A 19,814-nucleotide genomic window follows, 5' to 3' on the forward strand; every position below is an offset into this window, starting at 1 on the left:
TGAGCGGCGTTTCTTCTTACGCGGCCCAGAGACAGGCGGAGTGGCAGCATCAGCGTCGAACAAGGCGAGTCGAGGCCGCAGGGTCGACATCGGCAGTTCTTCGCAAAGCTCGCAGCCGCCCGAAGACATGGCGGTGGCTGCATGGTCACATCCCAGGCAGAGAGCGCAGATCACGTGGCGGTCCCTGTCGCCGAGATGGGCTCGGCACGAGCCGCAGGAAATACGAGGCATTTTGCAACAAACGCCTCGGCTCTTTTAGTAGAAGTGTGTCGCGGCGGCGAACACACAGCAGAAGCGCTAGTAAAAGGATACTGTCGCCGGATAGCGAAGCAGGCACGGATGGCTGAAGGCGGCGAAGACGGCCGGCTCCTCAGACGCTTTCCTCGGCTTGCAGGCGCTTGTTTCAACGGCGGCGGCTTCTCTCAGAGTGCAGCGATGCGGAGAGCTTCGCTGAAGAGACGAAAATCAGAGAATCAGCCTCCGAGCCTTCCTTTTATACGCTAGCCACCCCCCATTCTGGCGGGCTGCCTCATTGGGCGTGACGTCACGCCAGGCTCACTGGTAGGCTTATGCAGTTGCCGCGGAGCAGCCAATGAGTGCGCCAGACAGCCTGCTCTAGGTCTGCTAGCTGCTGCACTGCGTTGACAATGAATAAAAATTAAGGATAATTTTTTGGCTTCATATCTCGAGAAAAGATGACTTTACCCGTAGTGTAAGCTAACTTACGCAATACGAGAGAACCTCTCGTAAGAGAACCCCCCGTTAAACTGCAAGAAAATCAAAGCCATAAATCTATTCAAGTTGTGTTCCAAATTTGAGGTTGATATTACCAAACATGTAGCCTGGGAAAACCCAGACAACTTCCGGCAAATTTAGATTTGCTCTACAAGTAGTCTGGCAAAGAGCTCATTCAAGTCCATTTCTATCAGAAATCAAGGCACCAATCAGAAACGTTGAGGCAGGCTTTATAAGATGACGATCGCTCTGATTGGTTTTAGGTCTAGCCTATCCAAAAGCGCCGAGAGGCATTTGAGTGACGTCCACTCCGTTGGTGAAGCGCACCAACTTTTAAATGCAGCATTATTATATTCAAATTGCAAACACATGAGGACAGTCTCCATGAAAGACCCACTGGCAGATGAACGTGCTACTACATTTCTCTCCGAAACGGTAGGAAATTAAATTAGATTTAATATGGGATTTTAACTGTGACACGATGATTGACAGGGCAGTTTACATGACGGAATGCACGCGACAGATCCGTCCGATAAAGATGACGAAGTAGTATGTCCCAAAGTTGCCTACTTTTTTGCTACACATTCAAAAGTAAATACATTTTCTTCACAAAAAGAGTACTTTTATGGCTTAGTGTAACATAGGCGAATTGGGATGCAGCATATGGCTTTACACATGACGATCGCTCTGATTGGTTTTAGGAGTTTTAGGTCTATCCAATAGTGCCCAGAGGCATTTGAGCGACGTCCGTTGGTGACGCCCCTTTGGAAATGATTTGTCTATGGAGCTTTGCCAGACTATAACTCAGTTACTACTGAGAATGGTCTGGTTTTAACCAGGCTACCAAACATGAGCTTTCAGTCAGATTTTGTTATGCCGCAGTACGAAACGTTTCCACTAGATGAAATTCGTCTCCCATTTATTTCCAATGTGTCACTTTGATCACGAGTAGCACAAGTGTGACTATTTTTTTGGAGCAACTTTTTATAATCATGTCCACAATTCTTTGTGTGTTCACATAGCAAAATGCCAAAATATTTTCCAAGTATTATATAAAAAAAGAAGAAAGGAACACAAATTATCGAAGGTCACCAGACGGCTAATCTAGCATTTCTGTTCTCACCAATCTTAAAGGTGCTCTAAGCGATGTGGGGTGACATTGGGTGACATAAAATTTTAACGTTAGCCGTTGTTAGGACATCTCTCCTCTAGCTAACTTCCCTCTTCATTCTTCTCTCTCCTCCACTCCCCACACCCCCCTTCATGTGCACGTGCACTAACCACCCAACCCCCACCCCCAAATCATTCTTGTCGGTTATTGGCTGGACACTGTTTGTTATGTTTCCTGGTCCAGGCTGGGCCAGTTTTTTTTGTTGCCTTTTGTGGAGCCTGGGCTGTCTACAGAGACCGTGTTTTTTTACAGTGTGTTCAGGGGACAGGCAGCTAGCGGATAGTGAGGAGATGTTTGCTGTATGTGACAAAAAATGTTTTGACCTAAAAAACGTGTGACATCGCTTAGAGCACCTTTAAACTTCCATCATAAGTGGTAGAAACAAGTTTTTTCTGTAATATGTATGATAAATTGGGCTTTAGTTGAACCGGACTGAGCTGGAACCTCTGAAGAAACAGCTGGATGATTGCTATAGGAACACCAACAAGAATCTGCAGACACAGTCGCCCACCGAGCAGCATGGCGCCGCTGGATTCAGAAAGTGAGTGACGAGATTACATTTTTCTCTAAGACATATACACCTTTTGCGGCACATACATCTTTAGAATTTTGTCTTTGAACTTTTTTGCGGTAGCTCTGTATAACGAAAGATTAACGAAAGATATCATGAGAGTTTGTAATGTCTGAAGCGGATTTCATAACAAATGTCAGTAGACCAGGAAGATTTAAAGAGGTGGTATAATGCCCTTTTCACAAGATGTAAAATAAGTCTCTGATGTCGCCAGGGTGTGTATGTGAAGTTTTAGCTCAAAATTCCCTACAGATATTCTTATATAGCATGTTAAAATGGTCACTTTTTGAGGGTGAGCAAAAACGCACCGTTTGTGTGTGTCCCTTTAAATGCAAATGAGGTGCTGCTCCCGGCACAGGGGGCGGAGCTTCAAGAGCTTGTGTCCTTTTACCTCAAACAGACATGCAATGAAAATTTCAATGTTTATGTTCAAACTGGAGTCAGACAATGATGGAGAGACTCAAGAAGAAGTGACAACATGTAAAATGTCCACAGGACATTTCTGAATTGTTAGTTGATGAATTTATGTAGCTTATGTGTAGTTATCTTCTAGTCATTGATTAGCATATTCTGTCATGATAATCTATAATCATGTTCCGGGGGGCGGGGTTAATGTAAATTATAGGGTTAGTGATGTCACTTACCCGGGAGGAAGCTCGTGTAGTCTCTAGCCGTTTGTTGTAGTCCTTAAAAAACTAATTTCTTTAAAAGCAAATATCTCCCTTTGCTTTGAACTTTGAGTGTTGTAACTTTGCAGATGTTGTTTATGCTCAAAACAGCAACATTACACACTAACTAAAGTTAGAAAAGTGAAATCATAATCAACCACCCCTTTTAAAACGAGCGTTTTCATTCATAAATCTGTAAGATATTACCTTTATGCTGTGGAAATACAAACCGGAAGAACACAACCCCTTAAATATATGGTCTATATATAATTTTTTGTCTATTTTCCTGGCAAGTGGTTTTTGACCAGAATAAGCTGCAATGTGGAGCAGACTTTAAAGCTTGACCTAAAACATAAAGTCAAACATAGTGAATCCTTATATGCCCAAAGCCCTCTACGCAAGTGTGTCAATACAAAAACCAAGCTTGATTTTATGTGTTGTTGCATTCATAAGTTAATGCAATGCAAGTAAAGGACCACATGCTGGGAATTAGTTTACCAAGTATTTGCATCCTTGTGTATGTTTCTGAAATGTTCAGTCAGTCACTATTATATCTGAATAACCGTCATATGACTAACATGATGATGGTTGTATGAAACAAACCTCACTGTCTTTGTGTCTTTCCTACTTCGTCATAGACAATTAGTGGCCCCGTTTCACTGCATCGCCTGTAATCAGCCAGTGGACATGATGACACCAGGACCGTACGTACTTATTACACAGGACAACTGACATGACACGCATGACACACCTTGTTTTGTCAAAATTCATTAATTAAGAATTAGTTATTTAAAAAAGATATATTAAACTGTTCATACGGACAATGTCTTAAATACACTACTTCTACAATGACATTTTCATTTTCCGAATTAAAATAAATATATATAAATATGTCATAAATATAAATACATAAATATGTCATAAAAAAATAATGTCATAATATATAAAAGTATTAAAAATAAAAGTATAAATCAATAAATAAAACTAATATTGTCTTGAATAAAGCACATTTGGGTTGAGTTATTAATCAAATCAGTGTGATGCTACCAAAATACAGGGATTTTGTTGTTATGACATCAGTAAACAGACACTCGTAAACTTAAAAAGTAATAAACTACTAGATACTAATTACATCTTCAAATTAGAATCCCTTACTTTACTTTTTCAAGGAAAAAGTAATAAAATTACAGTAATTAATTACTTAGTAAAATGCTTTACACTCAACACTGTGACAACAACATACAGCAACTAATTGTATTATAATTGTATAATATCATGATTAAGAATTAATATGTCTATGTGTTAAATATTTTTTTAAGATAAAATATTTAAGTATATTCAAGATGTTACTTTATGGTTGCATCACTTGACATTTTTTGAGTAATTCAATCAATACTGGGATTGAGATTCAGTATTTACTTTTCTAAGACCTTGCCACTTGTTATTTTAAATAGATATTTAAAAAGTTTCTGCTTGTCATATTCTCAAGACGTCTTTGCTTTGTGTCTGTGAATGTTTGCAGGCTCATGCCCAGCCTGCCCTTGGCCTCGGTACTGCACTCTCACACGTCCAGCCGGCCCCACTTCAGGAGGTGAGACCGCTCGATCACACACACATTTACCACTGCCTGTCCACAAGAGGGACTCAGCTTCACTGTGTACTGCAGATTCCACACTCTAAACCTGGCATGAACCCCATTGATCTGGACAGCAACCTCCTGTACTCTAGAAAAAAATACTAAAAGTAGATTTATAGGTTTATTTCAGTTTAAAAATGAAGAAACTTAGACTATTTTTCCTCAAGAAGTATTAAAATAGTACACTTACAAGTACGCTACTAGCACATTTATATTAGTATGCACACTATATGAAGCATTCTAGCAAAATAAACTTTATTTAATAAAAGTATCCTTGAAGGGTACTTTTTTTATTAGGGGTATATTTATTATTTATATATATATAGGGAGACGACATATTTAAGTGCAGTGTACGTCTCCCAATATTTGCCATGCCAGTGTAAAATAAAATTGAAATCAAGCAATGAAATACTGGCCACCTGACCAGTTGCGATTACTGATGAAGTCTTAATAAGTTGATCAATGAGAACTCTGGCTGTTTATTTGTCTCAGCCTGAAACCTTTTTGTCCAAAAATGTTTTAATGTGCAGGCAGAAAGATCAAGAGTCTAGTCAGTCTCCTACGTCAATTACACCCAAGGTCCCTTACAGCCAGGGAGCTTTACCAGCACTTTCTCAGACCTGCTTCCGGCCCCTCCCCCCCCCAGGAAAGAGGAACAACCAGACCCTGATCAAGCAGTGAGTTAGACTCATGACACATAGTGACAAGGTTCCGTAGGTACACGTCAGTTTACAGACTAGGTGCTGATACTGTATCTTTTTTCAGAAAATGTATCTAGTGTAAAACTCTCCTGTAGTTACTCATGCAGTGTACGTCTCCCAATATTTACCATGCCAGTGTAAAATAAAGTTGAAATCAAGCAATGAAATACTGGCCACATGACCAGTTGCGATTACTGATGAAGTCTTAATAAGTTGATCAATGAGAACTCTGGCTGTTTATTTGTCTCAGCCTGAAACCTTTTTGTCCAAAAATGTTTAAATGTGCAGGCAGAAAGATCAAGAGCCCAGTCAGTATTCTACATCCCGTAGCTGCGGGGGCAAGCACACCCTCACCTATTCCAGCCGCCACAACACCCGCATTCAGCACAACACACATCTGATCCAGAGTGATGAGGAGAGTCAGCCCATGTCCTCTGGACTACCCACACAGGTCTGACACGTGACGCTCACACAATCATTCTGAACTGTGTGTATGTATGAACTGTGAGCTCTGTTCCTATAGTCTGAAAAAGTGAAAATCATCGGTTTGAACGGACAGGTCTATAAGGGCGGAATGAACAACAAAGCAGGGAGGCTCTCCGAGACAAGATTACCCCCCATCTCTTCCCAAGAAGGCAAGATCACATGTCAAAATCACAGCAACATTTAGCCTTAACATACACTAGTGGCCAGAGGGGATATTTACACTGTATTTGTTTTTAATGACCCTTCAAGTTCGATTAAACCATCAAAATATAAGGAACATGTTATATCGGCAAAAAGGCAAACTACATCTACAAAAATCTACAAACAAAAAGGGTAACACTTTGTTTTGTAAAGTGAAAAGTTTATTACTTTATTCAAATCTACGTTTTCCTCGCATCTCATTCTTTCCCCATCGCCATGGCCATTTATGCCAGCTTTCTAGATCTGGAACTGACATGAGAACAGTTGAGCACATGAATGATTGATTCTTGTGTTGGAAACTGTTCATTGATGGTAGAAGCTTCTGTTGTGTTTGGGACAATGTGCAGACTCAATACGGGGGCCCTGATCATGCTGCACCTCACGACTTGTTACGTTAACAGGAACCCATCTGTACGCTTGGCCCACTTTATTCTTTATTTTTAAAATTAGTCTCAGATCTTTCTCTTCATTGTTTCACTGAATCAAGGAAAGATGGTTGAAAGTCATCCCGAAAGACACCTGCTTGGCAGATGAGCCATGTCATGCTTGACCGAGCAAAAGTTTGGCAGCTTTGTCCATGTCACACAGTAAAGAGCATGTAAAGAGATTATTTATGAGAAGATGAGTCCAGTTTTTAAGGTCAGAAGTCTGTTTCCCAACAAAGCAGAAGTCTTTTTCTTGAAGATTCATAGAGGAACAATCATAACCTTCTAAGACAGACCATTATACTGTTGTTTCTGATTCAATTACATGATTATCAGTAATAAGCATTTCATTTCCTCATAAAAGACGTTCTTACTGTCTTACAAGGCCTGGTTTCACAAACAGGGCTTAGATTAAGCCAGGATTAGGCCTTAGTTAAATTAGGACTTTTAAGTAGCTTTTATAAATGTGCCTTAGAAGAAAAAAAACATTACTAATGTGCATCTTGAGACAAAACAATGGCACGGACATATTTTAAGATATGCCAGTGCAAGTTGCTTTCAGTTAAAACAGCTCAAACATTCAGTTTAGTCTGGAACTAGATTTAAAGGGTTAGTTCACCCAAAAGTTACAATTTTGTCATTAATTACTCACCCTTGTGCTGTTCCAAACACGTAAGACTTTCGTTCATCTTCAGAACACAAATGAAGATCTTTTAAATAAAATCTGAGAGATTTCTGTTCCTCTATTGACAGCTACGCAACTACAACTTTGACACTTCAAAAAATTCATAAAGAGATCGCAAAACTGATCCATATGAATTGAGCGGCTTACTCCAAATTTTCTGAAGAGACTCAATCGCTTTATATGATGAACAGATTTAATTTAGACTTTTATTCACATTTAAACATACATCAGCGAACAGATGTGCTGCGTAACACAAGAATGAACCTCATTGATTTCTATAAGAAAAATACAAAAAAAAACATACCACTCTGAAATGCCCTGTGAAATCCGAGCTTGCAAAATCCGTGCTTGAAATCCGTTCTGCACGATCTTCTTGTTCGTTAACATTGTCAGGGTCTGAATCGGGTTTGAAATGGTTTGAAATTGATGCCATCGTTAATATTTGCATCTGAGTAGAGCTCGCGGTTATGGAGGGGCGGGACAATTCCTGAACACACGCTAAGCTCTGCGAATCACAACACACTGTTCCAGCTAACCAGTCACAGCACATTTCATATGTCGGAAGGAGGGATTTCAATGAAAACGACACGTTCAACCAGACTGGGGAGAGAGGAGCTGTAATCATGTAAAAATTTGAAAAATAATGCGGTTTTTTTGAACAATCAAGCATGAAAACATATTCTAGTACACCCCAAAAACAAAATCAAGACTTCGTAAAAGGATATAATAGGACCCCTTTAAACACACGCATAGCAGTGAAGAACGAAGCTGTTTAAGTTGGCTGTAAATGAACACTGCACAAGCTATTTTAGTTACAAGGCTAACAGTGTTGAAGGGCTGGTAACACTGAGGTGCTGTTCTTGACCTTTGTACTTTAAATATCCTGTCTCTGCCCAAGTTGAGGCTCACAAGGTTATGTCCTGTGCTGTGTGTGTATATCTTATCCATGCCTGAACTAAAGGAGATGTCAAATTAGTCAATGGTAAACAAAGTCAGACTGTTTTTTTCTGGGCGGCTCCCGAGTCCCAGCAGCAGCATGTGTGAAATGATCAGTGGTGTTTGTCAAGCCAAGTATCAAACCTCATTGGTTTTCACACGTCAAGTGAATATGCTTGAGCTTCCGTTTAGCACAACTGATGTGGGAGTTGATGAGCAACTTGTGAATAAAAGCCTAAAGTAAATCTTTTCAAGTATTTAAAGCGATAGTCTCTTCAGAAAATTTGGACTAAACCGCTCAATTCATATGGATTAGTTTTACGATCTCTTTATGAACTTTTTGAAGCGTCAAAGTGTTAGTTGCATAGCTGTCAATGGAAGCTCTCAGACTTCATCAAAAATACCTTAATTTGTAATCAGAAGATGAATGAAAGTCTTACGGGTTTGGAACGACATGATGGTGAGTAAATGATGGCAGAATTTTTATTTTTGGGTGAACTAATCCCTTTAAGCCTTGCCTGTGAAACCGGGCACAAGTCTTTTATTTTTTTCTGATTGGATGTAAGTTTGGAATGTGATTCATCTGGAACCTGCTGGGTTTGTTCAAGAGAAAAGAAAATATTAAAATCAATTTTAATTTAGAAATTTGAAACATGATCATCATAAAAGAGAGTGTCTTAGTCATTGCATGTATGAATTGCATTTGTAATGTATTTCTGGATTAATTAATAGATCTAGACAAACACAGCTGACTGACTTCAGGAACAAAGCTGACTTATAAAGGTCAGTGTTTCTGTCACTGCCCTCATGCCTGACATGTGGATTGTTGATGGTGTTGCAGGAAACTGGAGGAGACCCACTGGCAGTCCCAGTCCCAAAGGTCCAGTGTAGTGGATGATGGCCGTGGAAGTGACAAGACTCAGCGCAGCCACTCAATTGGGTTATGAGGAGCCAGCTTTAAAGGGGTCCTGTTGTGCTTTTCAACTTTATATTTTATTATTTTATATTATATTTATATTTTATTTTACAGAGTCCAGTTTTCAAGAACTGCAACGAATGGCTCGGCTCGTTCAGGCTACAACGCGATTTTTCCAGATCTTATGAAATCATAATGTTTCTCATTTAATAATCTCCGCCCACGCAATACACAGAAAAAGTTGGTGAGGCCTGGCTAAGCTGTGTTAGAGAAGATGAAGAGTCACTGTTTTTTCCACCCTGGTAAAAGTTTGTCTTAAGACTGACAAACTTAGAGAGGTTAAAATGTATATTTAACACTGTTCCTGAACATTATAACCTCAACGTTTGTCTGTGCGCTGAACGTTTTACAGAGAAAAGCTTCCAGTAGAGAGTACAATGCAGGCTATATGCACAAAAGCTTCTCCTGAAAGAAGTAGTCGTTCCCATTTTGTCCGGACAATCTGTTGTTTTTGAATCACAACTTCTAAGTATATCTTATTATTTGTAGTTGTGTTTTCTATTTACAGTTCCAATTATACGTTTTATGTAGTTGCTATAATAGCTATGATGTAAACGAAGGGCAAAGCTTTGCCTCTGCTAGCCTGTTAACTAACATCAAATACATTTGAACTTTCTTGCCCAAGAGGGGTCTCAAAGATGGCCGCCATGTGAAATGTGAAATGAACATCAAAGTCCCTTTAACACAAGTTTTATTTTTAGAATTACTAAGACGTCTAGTTTCAAATATAATTCTTTTGAAGTGTTGGTGCTTAATATAGCAATATATAGTGTAAATGATAAAACACGTTTGAGATTTGTGCTGGCTACTGTATACAGGCCACCAGGGCACCATACAGACTTTATCAAAGAATTTGCTGACTTTCTATCAGAGTTAGTACTCGCTGCAGATAAAGTACTAATTGGTGATTTTAATATACATGTAGATAATGAAAAATATGCAGTGGGATTGGCATTTAAAGGCATTCTTAACTCTATTGGAGTTAGACAACATGTGTTAGGACCTACTCATTGTCGTATTCATTCTCTAGATCTAATATTATCACACGGAATAAATGTTGATGCTGTTGAAATTCTGCAGCAGAGCGATGACATCTCAGATCATTATCTAGTCTCGTGTAAACTTCATTTAGCCAAGGCTGCAAACCCGACTCCGTGTTATAAATATGTTAGACCTATCACTTCTGCCACTAAAGATTGCTTTATTAATAATCTTCCTGATCAGTTTCATCATCTCAGCATCCCAGATAGCTTAGAAGAACTCGATATTGCGACAGAAACTTTTAACTCTCTCTTTTCCAGACACAGTTGCTCCATTGCGCTTAAAGACGATTAAAGAAAATAGTCCTACGCTGTGGTACAACGAGCACACTCTGGCCCTTAAGAGAGAGTGGCTGCCCTGAATGTGATGCCATGGACCTTACCACTCTGCGTGCTCGACTCGCCTGCTTCGCCGCCGCCGACCCACTCCCCGCCCCTTTGCTCGAGCCGAGCAAGAAGCAGTGCCGCTCACAAAGGGAGCCTGAGCGAGCTGAGACGAGTGAGCTCACGCCGGCCCAGTCCCCGCGTGCCTCTGTCTCTCTCCAGCGATCTCCCTCGCCAGTCCTGTTTACAAGGACTTGCGCAGCGCCACCGGCCTGGCCCTGCGAGCTACTAAGTTTCGCGGCAGACTCGTTTGCGGCGGATTTTACATTTCCAGCCGCCTGAGAGGGAACTGGGAAATGTCGGAGGGATTTTTGAGAGATCAGTCCGGCCTCGGTGGGACTCGAATTCTCTCTTTTTCTCCCCGTGGCTAGGACGGCTTACGAGGTTCGGGGTCCAACGGAATCTTGGGTCGGGGTCCCCGCCTCTCAGGGAACGGAGCGCGTCTAGCAGAGCGGGATCGGCGACGGACTTAAGCAGCTGGGCGGGGCTGGGTGACTGGCGGCGCTGGCTTGGGCTGCTGAGGAGGAGACTTCCTCCTGTTCTGGCGACTCGAAGCCGAGCTGGAGCGCATGGGGAGGAGGTGGCACATCGCCTGCGATGCTTTCTGCGCCTCCGTGTAGCGCTCGGAGAAGCTCTTAACAGCCGGGCCGAAGAGACCGGAATGTGGAGATGGTAGAGTCCAGGAAAGCCGCCCTATCTGCCTCTTTCATGTCCGTTAAGTTCAACCATAGGTGCCGCTCGAGCACTGTTAGGTTGGCCATGCTCCTGCCGATGGCCTGGGCTGTAGACTTAGTAGCTCGCAGGGCCAGGTCGGTGGCGCTGCGCAAGTCCTTGAAAGCCTCCGATTCAGGTCCAGACTCGTCCAAGGAACGGAGAAGTTTGGCCTGGAAGACTTGTAGAACAGCCATCGTATGGAGCGCCGACACGGCGGCGGCGTAAGCGCGGCCAGCGAGGGCGGATGTAGCGCGACAAGGCTTGGAGGGATGCGAAGCCTTAGTCTTCCATCCCGCGGCGGTAGTTGGGTAAAGGTAAGCACCCACCGCCTCTTCGAGGGGGGGGATCGCCTCGTAGCCTTTCTCTATAGCGCTGTCGACGTTGGAGAGTGCTGAAGAAAAGGAGGGCTTGATGCGAGCCGAGTGCGGTGCCTTCCACGATTTAGTGAGTTCATCGTGAACTTCGGGGAAGAAGGGGGTGGGCCTCTGCTGGGGGGTCTGCCGGGACCCTTGCAGGAACCACTCGTCGAGCCTGCTGCGTGATGGTTGTTTGGGTGGAGACCAGTCGAGCCAGAGGTCTGCCACGGCCTTAGTGAGCACGTGGAGAAGCTCTGAGTCAATGTTGGCTCTCACGCTGTCTTGTGTGGATGGTGGGAGGCCGGAAACGGACCCCGCCCAGTCATCGCAGTCCGAAGACGCAAGGGAAAGGCTGTCATCCTTTTGCTCTTCCTCCTCGTCCAAAGCCCTGAACGACACGAGGTCCGCCGCTCGCAGAGAGGGGCGCTGGTCGGCCTGTGTAAACAGGACTGGCGAGGGAGATCGCTGGAGAGAGACCAAGGCACGCAGGGACTGGGCCGGCATGAGCTCCCTAGTCTCAGCTCGCTCAGGCTCCCTTTGTGAGCGGCGCTGCTTCTTGCGCGGCTCGAGCAAAGGGGCGGGGAGTGGGTCATCGTCAGCGAAGCAGGCGAATCGAGCACGCAGAGTGGTAAGGTCCATGGCATCACATTCAGGGCAGCCGCCCTTAGCGAGTGCAGCTTCGGCATGGTTGCGGCCCAGGCAGGAAGCACACAGAATGTGGCGGTCTCCACCGACGAGTGGGCCTCTACACGAGGCGCAGGTGGTGCGAGGCATTTGAAACAACGCCTTCAAAATATTACTCTTTTAGAGTGTGAATGCAGCGGCGAACACACGAGAATAAGCAGTAAAAGGAGAAAATTAGAACTATGCAACCGTCTACTACAGTATCACATCGTAGTATGCAGTGCATTGTAGTCTCCCTAAGGAAAAATTTGATTAATTCGTTGCTATAGAAGAGGAAGAATTTGTTAAACTCGTTAAATCATCTAAATCGACAACATGTATGTTAGACCCTATACTGACTAAGCTACTGAAAGAGATGCTTCCAGAGGTCATAGATCCTCTTCTTAATATCATTAATTCATCTTTGTCATTAGGATACGTATCAAAAACCTGGCTATGATTAAACCGCTTGTTAAAAAAACGCAACTTGATCGTACAGAATTAGTCAATTACAGGCCGATCTCGATTCTACCTTTTCTGTCAAAGATACTAGAAAAGGCGGTATCCTCACAACTATGTTCCTTTTTAGAAAGAAATTATATCTGCAAGGATTTTCAGTCAGGATTTAGACCGTACCATAGTACTGAGACTGCTCTCATCAGAGTCACAAATTATTTGCTCTTATCATCCGATCGTGGTTGTATCTCTCTATTAGTGTTACTCGATCTTAGTGCTACATTTGATACTATTGACCACAACATTCTTTTAAATAGACTCGAAAATTATGTTGGCATTAGTGGAATTGCATTAACATGGTTTAAATCATAATTATCTGACCGTTATCGGTTTGTAGCAGTAAATGAAGAGATGTCTCATCGATCACAAGTTCAGTATGGCGTACCACAAGGATCAGTACTAGGATCGTTGCTTTTCACTCTGTACATGCTACCCTTGGGAGATATCATTAGGAAGCATGGAATTCGTTTTCACTGTTATGCTGACGATACTCAGCTCTATATTTCTTCACGCCTTGACGAAACTTACCAATTCACAAAATTATCGGAATGCATAGGTGATATAAAACATTGGATGACTAGTAATTTCCTACTATTTAATTCTGAAAAAACAGAGATTCTAATTACTTCTGGACAAAAAACTTCCTCACGTAATAATCTAGAATACTGTCTAACACTTGATGGCTGCTCTATCAAGTCTTCGTCGTCGGTTAGGAACCTGGGTGTGCTCTTTGATACCAATCTTTCATTTGAAAGTCACGTGTCTAGTATCTGTAAAACTGAATTTTTCCATCTTAATTACGTCATATCCTCTCATTGACAAATACGGAAGAATTAGTCCATGCGTTCATGACATCAAGGCTAGATTATTGTGATGCTATTATGGGTGGCTGCCCTGCACACTTAATAAACTAATTACAGCTGGTCCAAAACACAGCAGCTAGAGTTCTTACCAGAACCAGAAAGTATGACCATATTAGCTCAGACCAAAACTTTGGAACAGTCTTCCTACTGTAAGATTGTCCGGGAAGCAGACACACTCTCTCAGTTCAAAGCTACACTAAAAACACATCTCTTTGACCTAGCATACACATAACACATTATAGACTTTTATAATTCAATGTTAGGCTGCATAGATTAGGTCAGCTGGAATCGGGAACACTTCCCATAAATCCTGATATACTCATTACATCATAAGAAGAATGGCATCTACGCTAATATTAGTCTCTCTGTTTATTCCGAGGTTTACCGCAGTCCACCAGATCCAGGCCATGTCCAGATCTGATGAAGGACCTGTGCCTGGACGGGACGACGGCGCAGTCCTGAAATGACAACTACTGTAGGCTCTTTCCTGTGAAGGCCTCCCTCCCCTCCCTTTACCTATCTACAGATAAAGCGTTGTCAGGATAATTCCGGTTCGCCTGGCTACATGGAAGCGATAAAAATTCTGTATTATTAATTTTAAGGCCAGACAAGTACTATGTTGAGGGTTGATTTGTAGGGAAGGACTACACACCTGCGCACATATATTCAAACACGCATACCTATAGACTGAACTCGTAACACGCATGTGCACGCCATCGGCGTTCTCACTGGTTTGCGTTTTTTGAAGTTTGCGCTGAAAGAACTTAATAGTTTTCTGTTAAAATGTTGTCGTGTTAGCGGCCCCAAAGTTAACAACTAATGATCGTTTCGACGGAAGTGAATCAATCAAACTAACTTAAGCTGGACAATAACTTTATTCTAGAGCTGCTATAAAGCCAAAAACACTTTACTTTAATTTCCTATTATCAATGTAAAGCTGCTTTGGAACAATCTACATAGTTAAAAGCGCTATATAAATGAAGATGACTTGACTTGAAAAGTCATTTCACTCGGCGGCCATTTTTGAGGCCCATCTTGGGCATGCAAGTTCATCTCCTATCTAAACGGCTCTCAGCGGGATAAAGCTACTGAGGATGCCGGCTTCATTCGCCACCTTCAGCACGCTGTGTCGCTGTGCCATCCAGCGCGTGTATCCTTTTACTGCTTATTCTCATGTGTTCGCCGCTGCGTTCACAATCTAAAAGAGTAATATTTCGAAGATGTTGTTTCAAATGCCTCGCACCACCTGTGCCTCGTGTAGAGTGTGCCACATTCTGTGTGCTTCCTGCCTGGGCCGCAACCATGCCGAAGCTGCACTCGCTAAGGGCGGCTGCCCTGAATGGTGAGGCTTCCTCCTGTTCTGGTGACTCAAAGCCGAGCTGGAGCACTTAGGGAGGAAGTGGCGCATCACCTGCGATGCTTTCTGCGCCACCGTGTAGCGCTCGGAGAAGCCCTTAACAGCCGGCCCGAAGAGACCGGAAGTGGAGATGGGAGAGTCCAGGAAAGCCGCCCTATCTGCTTCTTTCATGTCCGTTAAGTTCAACCATAGGTGCCGCTTGAGCACCGTTATGTTGGCCATGCTCCTGCCGATGGCCTGGATTGTAGACTTAGTAGCTCGCAGGGCCAGGTCGGTGGCGCTGTGCAAGTCCTTGAAAGCCTCCGATTCAGGTCCAGACTCGTCCAGGGAACGGAGAAGTTTGTCCTGGAAGACTTGTAGAACAGCCATCGTATGGAGCTCCGATGCTGTTTGCCCGGCGGCGGCGTAAGCGTGGCCAGCGAGGGCGGATGTAGCGCGGCAAGGCTTGGAGGGATGTGAAGCCTTAGTCTTCCATCCCGCGGCGGTAGTTGGGCAAAGGTAAGCGCCCACCGCCTCCCCGTCACCTCGTAGCCTTTCTCTTTAGTGGCGTTGACGTTGGAGAGCGCTGAAGAAAAGGAGGGCTTGATGCGAGCCTAGTGCGGCACCTTCCACAATTTTGTGAGTTCATCGTGAACTTCGGGGAAGAAGGGGGCGGGCCTCTGCTGGGGGGTCTGCCGGTGCCCTTGCAGGAACCACTCGTCGAGCCTGCTGCGTGATGGTTGCTCGGGTGGAGACTAGTCGAGCCCGAGGTCTGCCACGGCCTTAGTGAGCACGCAGAGAAGCTCTGAGTCAATGTTGGCTCTCACGCTGTCTTGTGTGGATGGCTGGAGGCCAGAAACGGACAGTCATTGCAGTCCGAAGGCGCAAGGGAAAGGCTGTCATGCTTTTCCTCTTCCTCCTCGTCCAAAGCCCCGAACGACACGAGGTCCACCGCTCGCAGAGAGGGGAGCTGGTCGGCCTGTGTAAACAGGACTGGCGAGGGAGATCGCTAAAGAGAGATACCGAGGCACGCGGGGACTGGGCCGGCGTGAGCTCGCTCGTCTCAGCTCGCTCAGGCTCCCTTTGTGAGCGGCGCTTCTTCTTGCGCAGCTCGAGCAAAGGGGCGGGGAGCGGGTCGTCGTCTGCGAAGCAGGCGAGTGGAGCCCGCAGAGTGGTAAGGTCCATGGCATCACATTCAGGGCAGCCGCCCTTAGCGAGAGCAGCTTCAGCATGGTCGCGGCCCAGGCAGGAAGCGCACAGAATGTGGCGGTCTCCACCGACGAGTGGGCCTCTACACGAGGCGCAGGTGGTGCGAGGGATTTGAAACAACGCCTCCGAAATATTACTCTTTTAGAGTGTGAACGCAGCGGCGAACACACGAGAATAAGCAGTAAAAGGATACGCGCACCAGATGGCACAGCGACACAGCATGCTGAAGGTGGTGAATGAAGCCGGCGTCCTCAGTAGCTTTATCCCGCTGAGAAGCGTTTCGACGGCGGCGAGTTGCTTCCTATTCCGGAGGTCAGCGAAGCTGACCTTACGCAATACAAGAGACCTCCTGAAAGGGAACAACATTTTTCAGGCTGGATCAAGCTAATGTACATGCACAGTGGAAGCGTGTCTGATTGTTTCTATTGGAACCGGAGCTTCTAACAACAACTGCAGTGACACGATAACTTTACCAATGTCCGATTGGCTCTTATTTAGAAGGCGGGACTTATTCGCCATATTGAGCATTGCATTTTCTTCCATTCAAAACAATATGAATGACGCGTCTTGTGTTATTCTAGTGCTATTCTAAATCTTTGCTAACATTACAGTATTGATGTAGTGTTTACTTTAGCTTTTGTAAGCTCTTGATTTTGTAAGACTGTTCACCACCCCTTAAGCAAGGGACACACTTAACAACTGTAAGGTCGATTATGAATGTAATTTGATACTTACGACTGATAATGCCCAAACGCGACAAGTCAGAGACAACTAGTTGTGTTCAGTCGGTGTTCAAAATCTGCTCCAGTCGTTGGAAACAGTCTGTGTGTTATCCATGATTTTGTGATCGATTACTTTTAGTATTACCATAGTTTTCCAACATATATGATTAAATGGTGGATAACATCATATCTATAAGAAAAATACAAAAAAACATACCACTCTGAAACACCCTGTGAAATCCGTACTCGTGAAAGTCCTTGCTTGAAATCCGTTCTGCACGATCTTCTTGATCGTTAACATTGTCAGGGTCTGAATCGGGCTCGAAATGGTTTGAAATTGACGCCATTGTTAATATTTACATATGAGTAGAGCTCGCGGTTATGAAGGGGCGTGACCACTGATCTATATAGAATGACTGGATAGCTCATGACGTCATAAACAGTGAAGCCACCGCGCCGCCATATTGGTATTCCCTAGTGAGCTCACTCGTTCTATTGAATCAATAGGAAATTTTAGGATTTGACTGAGAAAACATTGCCTAACTGTCAGGACAGAAGAATGCAAACAGGTAAAGTTTGTAAACAGGATTTATTGGACACAAGATATAATTCAAAGACGGACTGGATCAGAGCTTCGGTTGAAGAATGGCATCAAAGAGGTAAGTGTATTCGTAGGAAGAGTCAGGTAAGTCTTACAGTGTTGAATGACAAGACCAGACAATAAAGTGCTGAAGGTGTGGTGACTATATGGTGCTGGTGATTAGCGGTGCTGAGTGCAGGCAGGTGGTGGGGACAGGTGACAGGTGTTTTTGCCGGATGCTGGAGAGCTCCGCAGCAATTCAGCACTTGTATCGCGCGATCATACGTGAATTCACGAGATCTCGTGGGTCCTCGTGACTTCAGCTGTTAGTCATGCCCGTTCCGCAACAAATCCGGACCTGGTGGATTGAAGGACAGCGGAGCACGGAGCCGACACGCAGCGGAGCCGATCCGCAGCCGTTCCGCAGTTGGTGGAAATCCGGGGTCACAACGCAAACACCCTAAGCATTTAAATAGGTATTAGTTTAAAGTCGGAAATTTTTCCTGCTTATTAAAATTGCTTTGAGACTGGGGAGAGGAGCTTGGAGATTGTATATCTAGGCTAACAGCAGGTGGCAGTAATGAAGTGTTTTATTTTGTGAATTGCCCTTTGAATGAAGAAGAAAAAGCTTTCGCAAAAGGGATAAAAAGCTGTACGAGAACACTAATCGGCCTTCACTGAAGAGCTATCTTTACAGGTAAGAAAAACAGTTGATAACAGTTGGTTGTAAAACTGCAGTGCTTTATATAGTAGTGACATTTGATGCAAATTTTTTTACTTAAGACTCGTTTGTTTTTAACCTTTTAAAAATAGATTATTTTTAAATGGATATAACTACATTTAAAATAGAAAGACAGACATGGTCAAGGTTTAAAATTAGAGGTTTAATTAAATTAAACCTGTTCTTTATCTTATTGATTTTTGTGCAGAACAAGCTTGCCCAGAGTTTTGCGCAGCCGTTTGCAGTGTGATGCAGCAGATGTTTCCTTTGCATGGAAGTGGAGCCTGATGTTGGTGTAGCTGTCTGCAATGTACTTAATGAGAAGGAAAATATGATTGTTGTTTGGTTCTAGGTTGAACATGTGTGCATCAAGTTCCTTAAATGCAGAGCCACCATGGAGTTCCAGAACCTGTGTGGATAGCCTGGTTTTAAATTTGCTGTCCAATTCTGAGATGTGCCTTGTGGGTTAGTGCTGTTGAATACACCTCTCAGCTGTTTTGCTGATTTTTAGGACACTGTCTGATGGCCTGATAAGTCCACCTTGGGACTTCATGTTGATGAGGGTGTGTCCAAACTCATCTTGGAAAGAGCTCTCTGCACTGATTCCTGATAAACATGTAGGGCAGTGAATCTTCTTTGTAGCTGTTCTGACTACGAAGCCAGCTTACAGGTATGTATCCGACCACATCCTCTTTAAACATGGACAGACTGGGAAGGCTTGCAGTGGTATTTGTTTCCGTGTTCTCTTCTGTTTCAGGTTGCATGTCGCTTTGCCGAAATGAAAACCTATCAGAAGGTGTTGCCTCTAGTGCCACTGTGCTGTCCAGTGGAGAGCAGTTGCCACTGGCTTTGATGGCAAGTCTCACTACCAATCTTTTGAATGCTGACTTGAACTGCCTCGCTGTGGGATTGTTGTTGCATCCATTAGCTGAACGAATGGCAGCAAAAAACAGCTCAAGGTGGTCCTGGCTAAATTTGTAGGTCAGCAGGTATTGTAACTGTGATGTCGGTGGTCTCGCATACATTCGCTGAAACTCCGAAATTATTAAGCCTTCGCCGCCGTTGACGAGCATCCAGCGGAACCAGCCCCTGCTTCGCAGGTCTGAGGACGCCAGCTTCCTTCGCCACCTTCACCCGCTGTTCTGCTGAGCCAATCCGGCGTGCCGTATCCTTACTAAAGCTTTGTGTTCACCGTCGCGACACATTTTAAAAGAGAAATTTCCAGCAAGGTGTTGTTTCAAATGCCTTGCACCAACTGCGCCTCTTGCAGAGGCCCTCTCGTCGGTGGAGACCATCATATCAGCGCTCAAATGTTCAGCGCCCGCAGTTAGCTTTCTTCACTTTCAGGAAAGCTACCCCGCCCTCGCACCCGTTCGCGTGCGTCACTCACCGGCGAAAGGAGGAAAGAGAGTGTTTTAGTCCCACTGAGGCCGGAACAACCTCCATTTCTCACACATTTCTCAGTCCCCTCTTTAGTTTGGGCGGCTGGAAATGTCAATATTGCAGCAAATGAGCCTGT

At 44.0% G+C, this 19,814-nt stretch overlaps 1 protein-coding gene across 1 annotated transcript in view; it reads left to right on the forward strand.

The window, feature by feature from the left end:
* LOC307171689 (uncharacterized protein) overlaps positions 1-19,814 on the forward strand; it is a gene marked incomplete at both ends in the record, with an annotated part of 83,857 nt that overhangs the window by 26,248 nt on the left and 37,795 nt on the right. Inside the window, 2 exons of the mRNA XM_079893466.1 lie at positions 2,329-2,447; positions 3,784-3,849. Of these exons, the coding sequence (XP_079749592.1) occupies positions 2,329-2,447; positions 3,784-3,849 (185 nt within the window). The remainder of the gene's footprint in view (positions 1-2,328; positions 2,448-3,783; positions 3,850-19,814) is intronic.

Source organism: Squalius cephalus (genome assembly GCF_949319135.1).
Source record: "Squalius cephalus genome assembly, chromosome: 1".
Lineage (NCBI taxonomy): Eukaryota > Metazoa > Chordata > Actinopteri > Cypriniformes > Leuciscidae > Squalius > Squalius cephalus.